General features: G+C 44.6%; 1 protein-coding gene across 1 annotated transcript in view; it reads right to left on the reverse strand.

Moving 5' to 3' along the window:
- Positions 1-511: 511 nt before the first annotated feature.
- The window catches only part of REXO5 (RNA exonuclease 5), a 29,816-nt gene continuing 18,128 nt past the window's right edge, over positions 512-12,199 (reverse strand). Inside the window, exons 11-20 of the mRNA XM_075565996.1 lie at positions 11,201-11,303; positions 10,502-10,656; positions 10,038-10,158; positions 8,789-8,893; positions 6,953-7,090; positions 5,634-5,726; positions 4,238-4,457; positions 3,061-3,227; positions 1,010-1,119; positions 512-661 (exon numbers count right to left, since the gene is read on the reverse strand). Of these exons, the coding sequence (XP_075422111.1) occupies positions 604-661; positions 1,010-1,119; positions 3,061-3,227; positions 4,238-4,457; positions 5,634-5,726; positions 6,953-7,090; positions 8,789-8,893; positions 10,038-10,158; positions 10,502-10,656; positions 11,201-11,303 (1,270 nt within the window). The 3' untranslated portion in view covers positions 512-603. The remainder of the gene's footprint in view (positions 662-1,009; positions 1,120-3,060; positions 3,228-4,237; positions 4,458-5,633; positions 5,727-6,952; positions 7,091-8,788; positions 8,894-10,037; positions 10,159-10,501; positions 10,657-11,200; positions 11,304-12,199) is intronic.

A 12,199-nucleotide genomic window follows, 5' to 3' on the forward strand; every position in this document is an offset into this window, starting at 1 on the left:
TGACATCTTATGAGGGGAAAATCAAATTCCTGCCTAATTCGAATTAATGGCAAATCAGATTACTCCCTAGATCAACATCCTTCCCATGTTTACTTATTTGGTATATCCCTGTATACCCTTCCTTTCTAAAAAATCAAAGTGTGTGTGTGTGTGTGTGTGTGTGTGTGTGTGTGTGTATCTATTGTACCGTCTATCACAGTCTCCATGGGTAATGAATTCTGTTATCTTTGCATGTTGGTAAAGACCCCAACGAAAGGGTTTCATTTCCACATTGTGAAAGCCAGACCCATGGATATCAATGTCATGCTATAGTGGGTTGCTGCTTCAGCTTTTGTGTGACTGGAAAAAATATCTAATGTCCCCTCAAACATTACAATACCATAACCGTAAATGTAAGGTCCTGAGCTGCTGTGCTTTCAGGTGTCATTGGCAATAATGGGGATACAGTACATTGTTAATTACAGATGACTTTTGAAGCAAGTCCTGAATTTATAGGCAACAAGTTTAGTGATTTGAGAAAAAAAAAAACTTTAATGGATTTTTTTTTACATTAAGATGTGTACAAATGGTGCAGTCCGTATATTAAAATGAGATAAATGTCAGTTAGCGGCACAGTTCTTTTATTCCCATGAAACCAATCCCTGAAAACAATCCACTGGCACTAAAAGAGAGAGAAACATGTATTAAATCAGATGTAAGCACACGGGGGTGAAGTGGTTAAAAGGAACTGCCAAATACTGAATGCAGCCCAAGCTCGTCTAAGCCTCGTTCAGCAAGACCACTGCACAGATCAAGCGAAACAACCCCGTGCATGATGGTGCTAGCACAGGGGCGGACAATCCAGTCCTCAACGTCAGGTTTTCAGGATATCCCTGCTCAGTCGAAGACGGCTACCTGTGCTGAAGCAGGCATCTCCTGGAAACCTGACCTTGAGGACTGGAGTTGGCCGCCCTTGTGCTAGTGTTTCATTTTAAGACGCTCTGAATGTCAAGTTAACAAGACTTCAAACCTATTTTTGCCGGGGAACAGGACCATACAGAGGGTGTTTCCTTGAAGACTTTCAAAAAGCGTCTTTATTTTCCTGTCCATGTTCCTAATCGTGTCAGTTATATCTTCTTCCTATAAAAGAAAAAAATAACATGCCTTTTAACTTTAAGCCAGACAACCGGTTTGCATTTCAACCTGCCTGACACGGCTCCCTAAATTATGTTTGCGGTGCTGTCCTGAGCCCTGTATGTAACTCAGAAAAGTCACAGACACACACACACACACGTATACACAAACACACACACGTATACACAAACACACGTTGACACACACACACACACACACGTAGACACACACACACACACACACACGTACACACACACGTAGACACACACACGTACACACGTACACCTATACTCACACACATGTACACGTACACACACACACGTACACATACACACATGTATACACACACACGTATACACACACACACGTGTGCATACACACACACACACACACGTGTGCATACACACACACACACGTGTGCATACACACACACACGTGTGCATACACACACACACGCGTGCGCATACACACACGCGTGCGCATACACACACGCGTGCGCATACACACGCGTGCGCATACACACGCGTGCATACACACACACACACACGTGTATACACACACACACACACGCGTGTATACACACACACACACACACGCGTGTATACACACACACACACGCGTGTATACACACACACGCGTGTATACACACACACGCGTGTATACACACACACACACGTGTATACACACACACACACGCGTGTATACACACACACGCGTGTATACACACACACACACGCGTGTATACACACACACACGTGTATACACACACACACGTGTATACACACACACACACGTGTATACACACACACACACACACACACACACGTGTATACACACACACACGTGTATACACACACACACGTGTATACACACACACACACGTGTATACACACACACACACGTGTATACACACACACACACGTGTATACACACACACACACACGTGTATACACACACACACACGTGTATACACACACACACACGTGTATACACACACACACGTGTATACACACACACACACACACACACACACGTATACACAAACACACACACGTATACACAAACACACACGTATACACAAACACACACACGTATACACAAACACACACACGTATACACAAACACACACACACACACACACATACACATACATACACACACATACACACACACACACACACACACACACATGTATACACACACACACATACAATGTATACACACACACACTATCACCAGCACCACCACATCAGCACACCGGTATCCCATGCCCCCCCAGCACACTGGCATTCTCGGCTCCCCGCCATTCCCAGCCCCCATCAACACCATCAGCACCCACACATCGCCACCTTTGCACCTCCCCCATCGGCACACCCACATCCGCACCCCCACATCAGCACCAAACCCTCCCAAATCAGCACACCGATACAATCACCATCAGTACAGCCACAGCAGCACTACCACCGCACATGGGCCGTGTGGACCACTCCCCACCCAAATGCCACACCCACACCACAAACATCCCGGGCAACGCCGGGGCTCTCAGCTAGTATATATATATATATAAAGAAAAAATTGCGGGTTACAGCAGCACTGCCACCTCCTATATCAAAAAGAAGTGCCTTAGGGAGTGACTCAAGGAAAAGCTGGATCTGCCGATCGCATTATTGTTGAAGACAGCACATGCTAACACTGTCACCAACGGCTGAGTGGTGTCAATGTCATCTAAATAGCATCTGCCAAACTTATGAACCACAAGCTGACGTTTTGCAGAACGGATTCCGTCGGATAACCGAGGACCGCTTGTATAGAAGACCTTTAATAACAGGAGTAGTTTAGCCGGACACACCCATCTTGTGTTTTTTCGATGTGCTTGTTTTCCTTTGTATTTTGTGTGTATTGATATTATAGCGAGCACTGCCAATTCATTAACTAGACACTGGTTACCTTGGGAAGGGTTTCTTGGCTGGGCTGGTGCCCCGGAGGGACAGAGGTCACAGCGGTCTGTAACCAGTGATGTAAATGGCTGGCGGTCAGAGCTTTCCGACACTTCAGTTCACCTTGTGCACGGATATCCTGAGCGGCCACGAGAGCGCTTTGGGAGCTGTGGAATTCTTGACACGTATCACAGTGCGTTAAAATCATTACACACACACACACACTTCAGATTTCCTGAAATTGTGTTTTTTTCAGACCGTGTCGTTAAACGGATCAGGGAGGACGCTCCTGGAAAAGAGGTTCCCACCTCTAGCTCTCAAGAACCCCCAACAGCTCAGGTACAATTCTGCTTCAGCACAGGTGGCTTAATCATTTTGACTGAAACCCCCTGTGCTGAAACAGGAACATCCTTAAAACAAACTGGTCAGCTCGTAATTTTCTGGGAAGGGGGGGAAGGGGGAGAGGGACACGGTGTTTAGAGACCCTGCCCTATTCCCCAAAGCATTTACATGGGAGAATGCGCAAGGCCTCTGTATAGTCTCTTACCTGCCCTCCGCCGGGATCTGGTGACGCTTGAGCTCAGGTGGCTTAATCATTTTGACTGAAAACACCTGTGCTGAAACAGGGACATCCTTAAACCTGACCTGTTAGGGATTCTTGAAGACGGAAGTTGGGAACCACTGCTCTAACAATGAAACATGTGAGCAGGCTGCCCTGGTGTTGTGTGCTAAAAGTAACTTGAAGTCTTTACATTACTTCTATAACAGGGGTGCTCAACTCCAGCACACCGCCCCCCCCCCACCCCCGAACAGGCCAAAGACTGAGCCACCTGTGCCAAATCAGGGACTGATTGAGGCACCTGTGCTGAAGCAGGGATATCCTGTAAACCTGGTCTGTTGGGGGGGTAGGGTCTTGAGGACCAGTTGAGCACCCCTGTTCTACAGGTACTTATACATGAATTTCTATTTAATGGTAATGCATATTATTTAGTTCATTTTGAGCAGTCTTAAAATAATTTTACCATGTTCACTTGACATTACCCTTTGTGCAAAGGTCCTGTGACCTGCCCAGCAGCAGAGGCTGGTGACATGGGTAGAATTAGTATGGATTGTATTAATAAGGATTTCAGGATACGCATTCAACACCAGAAAACATTTTGCTGCAGTGGAAGTGGCCATTTACTTACTTAAATAACAGTATTTTGTGTGCTTCCTGTTTCGATGATTCGTCGGTACAAAAATAGCTTTGATATCTTTAAAATGGCTGAACCGCTGCTGGAGAACTTCCTCAGTTAAGGATTTCTTAAACCCAGACACATACATAATGCCTTTATTTTCCAGATCTTCCTCCATCTCCTTTAACATTTCCTCACAGTCCAATGTTCTCTCATTCATCAGCCTCTGGACCTATCCAACAGCAGAAGGGCTCAGCGTCAACACACACACTCCTCGTAAAGAAACATATGTCAGATGGAACACTTTAAAGCTGCCGTTTCCCCCCCAATGTGCATCAATACCACCCACACAAGGTTAAGTAATTAGCTAAGTTGCCGATCGATCGGCGAATCCTCAGCTTAGGGGTTCACTAAATGGTTATCAGTGCAGCAGAAGAGGACCAAAGATGCAACATCCTATGGGAAGATCATGTAACCAGGCAGTCACTAGATACAATTGGTGCACTGCTAATGCAGGGCTCAAAAAGGGGTGTGCGGAGCCTGTTTCAGAAGAGGAATGGGATGTGACTTTGTAAATGGTTGCTATAGAAACAAAAAATGCTTGTTACATTATAATACATAAAAACTGTAATTCAGAGTTTAAAAAAAAATGCTACCAGTATGTTCTCATAGTACAGAACTGATTTATTTAAAAAAATAAACACGTAGGATATTGCTTGGTCTGCAGCTTTAATGATGATCCATAGATAACAGGACAATTCAGTGAAAAGGGCCCATAACAGTAATAAATCAACAAAACTGCGGCAATCCCACTCTCATAGTAATATAAATACACATTTCTGGAAGAAACAGGAATACGAGTCAAAATATATATTAAAGATTAGGCAGGGGCTATTCTATGTGTAATCTGGGTTATTTAAAAGGTGCATATGCTCCCCCAAAAAGTTTTGTCCTCCCTAAGTGGGAAGCAGGGGGTCTCCGGAGCTGAACCACGTTCTTTTCAGCTCCGGTGACCCCCTTGCTCCCGATCTCCGTAGGGCGCGCCGGTAGCAGCTCCGCAGGTTTACATTTCCGGGTCAAATGAGCAAACAAAGTCGCAAGGGACGACATCACGGCTTCCTATTGGCCCGTGTGACACGAAAGTTTTAAATCCGCCATAGCTGCTACCGGACCTCCTCCCCCCCCCTATGGAGGTAAGAAGCTCCAGAAGCAGAGCAGGGGGTCCCTGCCGCTAAAATTAACAGCTCAGCCCCTAACACACCCACATACACAAAATACTTGTTGGACGTGTACAGTTATTTGTAACCCACTGGTGCTTTTCTACCGACCATGACTGATGCTCTTGATGAGTTCTGTTTCTTCATGCTAGCGTTCACCTGACATACAGACGCTCTCTCGTGCTACGTACCTTAATGCAGGACCCATCAACACACGTTCCGCTCAGAACCTCCACGGAAAGCTGAGCAGCCTCCAGAACGCTGTACTGGACACGGATATAAGGCTGTGCAAAGGAAAGGCAAAGACTTCTTATCTATAGAAATAGATTTGTAAAATGGCCATCTAGATCAGTCTTCAACTGAGCCACCTGTGCTGAAGCAGGGGTATCCTGAAAACCTGACCTGTTGGTGGCCCTTGAGGACTGGCGTTGGCCACCCCTGGTCTAGATCATGTTTATCTTGCCACTCAGAGCAGGGAGCTCAGCCACTCCAATTCGGGGACACAAGTAACAGAGCAGATCATTGTAGTGCATTATCACTAATGCTGCATGTGACGTAGGGGGTTGCCGGCCTGCTATAATAAAGGTCAAGCCTGGCTGGCTGCCTCTAGAAACCGTATTTCAAGGGCTGAAGTGTCAGCTCTTGGGTCTAGCTGTGCACCCGAATGTATTCTCCTGTATTTCTGTTCCCATTTTATGGTCCCCTGCGGGAATGTAAGCTAGGGATGCCAGGTATAGTTAGGATCCCTGTTAGGAAATAGCTGCAGGAAAGGGACTTTGGGAGCGGGAGAATAAGGGTGGATATTGGGGAGCAACTAGGGTTAAAAAGTGTATTAAGTGTTGCTGACCGGAGTAGCCGATAGTACTGTTATGTTACCCACCAATAGTGTATAATTTGCGAGTACCCGGCTGTACATAAGGACGGGGAGGGGTATGGATGTCCCAAGTAAAGTATAGCAAAAACCTGACCTGTTTGTGTACTTTACCTGTTCCCCTTGTCCCAGAAACATGAAACTTCGGGAGTGTAAGTTTTAGGTGAGATATTTGGGTCGAATTATATTCCTTTTGTTTTCAGGCCCCTCCAAAATAAAATGTTTTTGTCGTACTATAACCCTCCTCCCTCTCTCCCACCGTCCTTTACCCGCTGACGAGTGTTACCAGCGGCGGGATGCGGCATCTCGGAATGCTAAGTAGCAACCCGTTGTCATGGCAACATGGCGTCATTTGACGCCACGCAGCCCTGTTCACAAGTTGCAGGGAGAGACGTTGGAGAATGCCGGGAGACGCGGCTCCCCCGACCGGTAAGACTTGACAGTGGGTATAATGCACTCGCCCCAAGCGAGTGGGCGACTGCATTTGTCGAGCCCTGCAAATGAGTATACGAAGAAAACTTAAGAAAAAAGGTGTTGTATACATTATCGTCTCACGGGAAACGAAGTATAACTCCGTTAAAGAACCCAGAGTTCCTACTGTAGTAATGCTGCTAAACTGGGGGGGGGGAGGGGGATTACCTGGTATGTGTCTGCCACGATACTCAGTGAATGGATAGGACCACATGTCTTAAACACACTCTGCACGGATGTAAGGCAAAAGTCTTTCTTAAATGGACCAGCAAACACGGTCATCATCTCTGCAAACTTGGTTCTCATCTAAAGAAGTGGAAATGCCACATTACAAAAGCAAGAACATCAAGTGGTTCCTTATCAATCAGTTAAAGAGGCTGTCCAAGCAGCTTAAAAAATAATTAAATATATATGTTTTGTTTTGTTTTAATATATGCCACCTTTCATTACCTTTATTGAAAACTAATTAGCTAAGCTGCCGATCGATTGGTTCTCCCGTAATCGATCAGCAAAGATCCTGCTTCCCACGGTTCACTAAATGGCTGCCTTTCAGTTTCAGTCAATCCTTCAGTCAGTAACTCAGCAGCTACAATGTATCCTGATATCACCAAGATAAGATTATCTATTGTTACAGTTTGCAGCTCAAACTGCTGGGAATATTGGTAACAAATCATCACAAACAGGAAAGTGTTACAAATATCTTGCACTGCTGGGGAGGTGGGATAAACCTGCTATAGAAATCAAAGGATGCTCATTATATTAGAACGCATTAAAAATGGCATTAAGAGTTGAATTTTAAAATAATAAAAAAAGGGTAATAAGTATCTAATACTACAAAACTGATTTATTTTAAAAAGGCACACATGTAGAATATGGGTTGGATTGCTCCTTTAAGCTGGGTAGGATTTGCTATCGGCTGTTTTCCTAAAAGTAGTTAATATTTTTAGGACCTGCTCTCTATTCCGAGTAAATACGGACCAATGAAATGCGTCCATGTATCTTGTGCTTCTTCTGCTCCATAATAAAAATCCATTATTATTGACCCTGTGTTACTGTTGCTCTTTAACCCACCACCATACCTGAAGTATCCTTGGTTTGGGGGAAGGGCTCCTATTGAGAATGCCAACATTGCAGACTAGAGTGTGTTGATGTTAAGGTACATTAGACGTTCTCTTAACAGGTGCCACTGAGAGCTGGAAGTGTATTACTGTACATTGGAATTCTTCCTCCCACTGCAATATATTCCAGACCTCCAGGCGAGCAGATATAATAGTTCTCTAAATCAGGGGAGCGCAAAGTTTTTTTTTGCTGCGCCCCCCGTGTGCCGGCCCCAGCGCTCACGCTCCCCCTCTCCAGTGATCCGGCGATCACGTGACGTCCAGTCACCCTTCAGCATAATTTGATGTGCGTAACCGTGACGACGTGTCATTTGACGCCGCGTTGTAATGGCGACGTGACCAGAAGCCGGCTGAGTCCCGGCAAGTTGAGATTGCAGAGGCCTCGCGCCCGCCCCCCCCCCCCCCCTCTTTGGACTCTGGCTGCTGCACTTAAGTATTATCCCATATGGCACATTGACTCCCTATTGTGTATTTGGTGTTTTTCACTTATATAAGTTCACTAATCGCACATTATTCACAAGTTTTATTAAGATTTATAGTTCAGTGGATAGCGCTCCTTTTTCTTTTTTCATTAGAGCAGGGATGCGCACAGCTTTCCTCCTGCGCCCCCCTGCCTGGTCTCCTCCCCTGCTCAGCTCCGGCGTCACATGACATCCCGTTGCCATGCGAAGTCACGTGATGCCGGGTTACCATGGCGACGCATCACCGAAGACACCAGCAAGCCGGCTGAATCAAGGTAGAATAAAGTTACAGAGGCCTTGCGCGGTCCCCCGGCATTTCATTTAAATGCTTTGGGGGGGGGAGGGAGGAGAGCGGGGGACCTCTGTAAGCGCCACGCCCCTCCCCCCCGCCCCCAGAAAATCTCGCACGACGAAAAACGGATTACCTTTTCATTCATATCTTCAATGCAGTTCGTGTGAATGCGCTCGGGAGAGAACTGAACGACGCTGACGGGAGACAGAGGAACCAGAGTGCACGCTTTCTGGAGAACCTACCGAAAAGGATTGTACTCTTAGCATTATAAAAGCAGGCTTGCAGAAAGATTTTGGGGGTCCAAAAGGTCAGCTTCACTGAAGAAGCCATTTAATGGGTTAATTTAAATAGGGGAAAAGAAGTGCGGAGCACTACCACAGACAGAAGAGAGATCAAGAGGTAACTCCAATAAAAAAATATCAATTTATTAGATCAAATAAGAAGGACCTTGAATCCATGTGATCTAATAAATGTATATATTTTTTATTATTATTGGAGTTACCTCTTGATTTCTTTTCCGCCTGCGGCAGTGCTCCGCACCTCGTTTCTTCTTTTTGGACTCCAGCTCAGCAGATGTTGCAGACCTGGGAACTTCCGAACTGATCACGAGGACGTACAGCGGGCCGGCCCCCTAGAATATGCCAGTTCCTTACGTTTATCAACGTTCTCATGGAGGAGGATGTTGTTCGCGCCATAATCGCGAGGTGGGGAATCGGAGACTCCATTAGGCGTGATTTTTCTCTTACACGCATGCATGCACACAACGTATACACGTTACCCACCATTAAGGCGAGTTCTGGACTGTATGCGGTTCATATCATTATTCATCTAAAGCTTTTTTCTAGTCTGAGCACCATATCTTGTTGGAATACATTTTTGTCATTTAGAAGGGAATCTCTAGGCACTGGGCTAAGGACAGCCCCATCTGGAACCGAAACGCGTAGGCACTGCATTGGTTTACATTGTATGGCAAAACAAATCAATATTTTTATAGCAGAGTGCCCGCTGTCATTCTTCTACTTTTGCTTAATCTCCATAGGGGATTCATCACAGAAAGTCTCTGTGCAGCATTTGAAGGACATTTTTTGTTTTTGTATTTATTTCCATGTGTGCAGACACCCAACACATTTTTCACTCAGGTTCAGGACTATCTCTCTAGAAAGTTCATAAAAAAAGGTGGTGGATCCCACAAAGAGTCGAGTAACTTATTCCATTTAACATGTTTTAAAAAAATGTTTGGGATGAATAGAGCTCAGAGTAGCGGTTAATGCCAATTAATAGTGATAAAATCAACGCAGAACGTGCTATTACTTCGATGCATGGTGCCATGCTAATTACCTTTAACCTACACAAATGATATTGTGAAATAGTATGACACTCGCCTCTTCATTTGAAGTACACAGAATATTCTCAAATGGTTCTGAAGGGATAGTGTGCTTTAGATGATCCATTCTGCCCACATAAAGGATCTTCTGGCCAACAGAATCCAACGATTCTGCAAGACTAAAATAGATACACGTTGTTATCCAATGTCCCAATTACAGGGGGCTTCCCTAGGAAGAAACAGTTTACTGGATTCTGAATCCAATGACTACCATAAAGGGGCTTCAACACAGAGATAAAAGGGCAGGTCTTATGTCTGCCTACTGAATTCTGAATCACTTGTTTGGAGATTCGGAATGGATGACATTTTTAAGAAGGCCTAGACAACATTTCCTTTACAAAAGCAGTATGTGGACGGACAAAAAGGGAAGGAAACTGTAATTGTATATAATCTATCCGCCTACATCCTTTACTTATCAGTCCTGCTATGTTGTGAACGTGCTTATCCCAAATGCAAGATTACCTTTGCGGTTGCGCCAATGCAGATGTCTTTGAGGTTGTGTTCAATGGATGGATGTGCCCATTCTGTTTTAACACTGGTGTTTTCTTTTGCACGGTTAAGGAGTCATTCAGATTATTCATAGACCTTAGAACCTTCTGCAGATGCATGCGACCAACCTAGAACATCAAGTGAAGCCAATACTTACTTGATGGCAATGCACCACCAACAGTGAACAGACCCTCAAAAATGAAACGGAGACTCAAACCTTGTCCTCCTACATCAAGGACGGGTCTATAGCACAAAGCCACACCCTTTTCAAAGGGAATATCAGGGTTTACAAACCGCCATCTATATTCATCAAGCTCTGTGACAGGTTAACGCACAGACTTGAATGGGAGTTAATGCCCCTATGGGTGCGTTAACCCATAACGGAGCTTGGAGGACTAAACCCCCAAAGTTGGCAAAGAAGTCCCAGAAGCCCGTTGGTAGGTTCAATTGTCGCGTAGACTAGATTTCAGTTTTGCTGTGCTAGCAAAGTCCCACAAAACACTGACCAATAGCAGAGCAGTTTCCATTAGCATGACAGTTTCACATATGGGTTTTAAAAAATTGACGCAAATATACCAAGTACTGTAGTAGCGTATAACGTCTTCATTTTAAATAATTATTTTTTCTTGCATAGAAATTTTTTTTTTTTTTTTTAAATAAAATATTACAAACCTTCTCAGGTCCGTGGTGAATAAAATATTGAGCTAAATTCAGTGCGGCTTTTGCATCTTCTGATGGATTATGTCCAGTTACATCTTCACGCTGAATCTCTCTCCTAAAAAACACATTGAAGATTACGTATCAGAAAAATCAGCTTAATTAACTTTTTTTTTTTTAAATGGAATATATGCAGCATTTGATTACCTTTATTGAAAACAAACTACTTACGCTGCCGATCGATTAGTTGTCCGGTGACTGATCAGCAAAATCCTTCTTCCCAGGGTTTACTAAATGGCTGCCTTTCAGTTTTAATTAACCATTCAGTCAGTGTAACTCAGCAGCTACCATGTATTCTTATATTACTAATTATTGTTACAGTTTACAGCTCAAACTGCTGGGAATATTGGCAACAAATTGAGGGATTTAACCCTGCTCATTAGGTTTCGCGTTGGCTTCATTTGCAGGTCCATGTAATTAAACAATTAAGGAGATACTTTGTGTACGCAAATGATAACAAGCGCGGAGCGAGTTGTCCCATTGTATTGATACGTGTTAGTGTGTGAGGTTATATCAGTGGTGGGAAACATGATATACGTCAAGGCCCGCACACTACACATTGCACACACGCTTCATGGTGCCATGCTGGTGAATACAATCCTGCTTCTCTTCTTACACAGGGAACTAGTAACAAGTACAGGAGAGGGACGGTATTTATCACGGTATTGTCATTACGCAGCTAAGGGAGCGGGGAAAAGCTCCAACCCACGCAAGCAATATCTCAAATCCCTCTGCACTGGGGAGAGGGGGAGAACGGGCTAGAGGTGATGCCCCCCGAATCACCCACCAATGTGATATGATGACGCGGCTACAATGACTAATAACTACTGGGAGGGAGTTATTGCATATTTGATATCATTCATCATTACATTGGAAATTAAATAGTGTGTGTGTGTGTGTGTGTGTGTGTGTGTGTGTGTGTGTGTGTGTGTGTGTGTGTGTGTGTGTGTGTGT

The sequence above is a fragment of the Ascaphus truei genome, chromosome 11, assembly GCF_040206685.1.
Source record: "Ascaphus truei isolate aAscTru1 chromosome 11, aAscTru1.hap1, whole genome shotgun sequence".
In the NCBI taxonomy this organism is placed as follows: domain Eukaryota; kingdom Metazoa; phylum Chordata; class Amphibia; order Anura; family Ascaphidae; genus Ascaphus; species Ascaphus truei.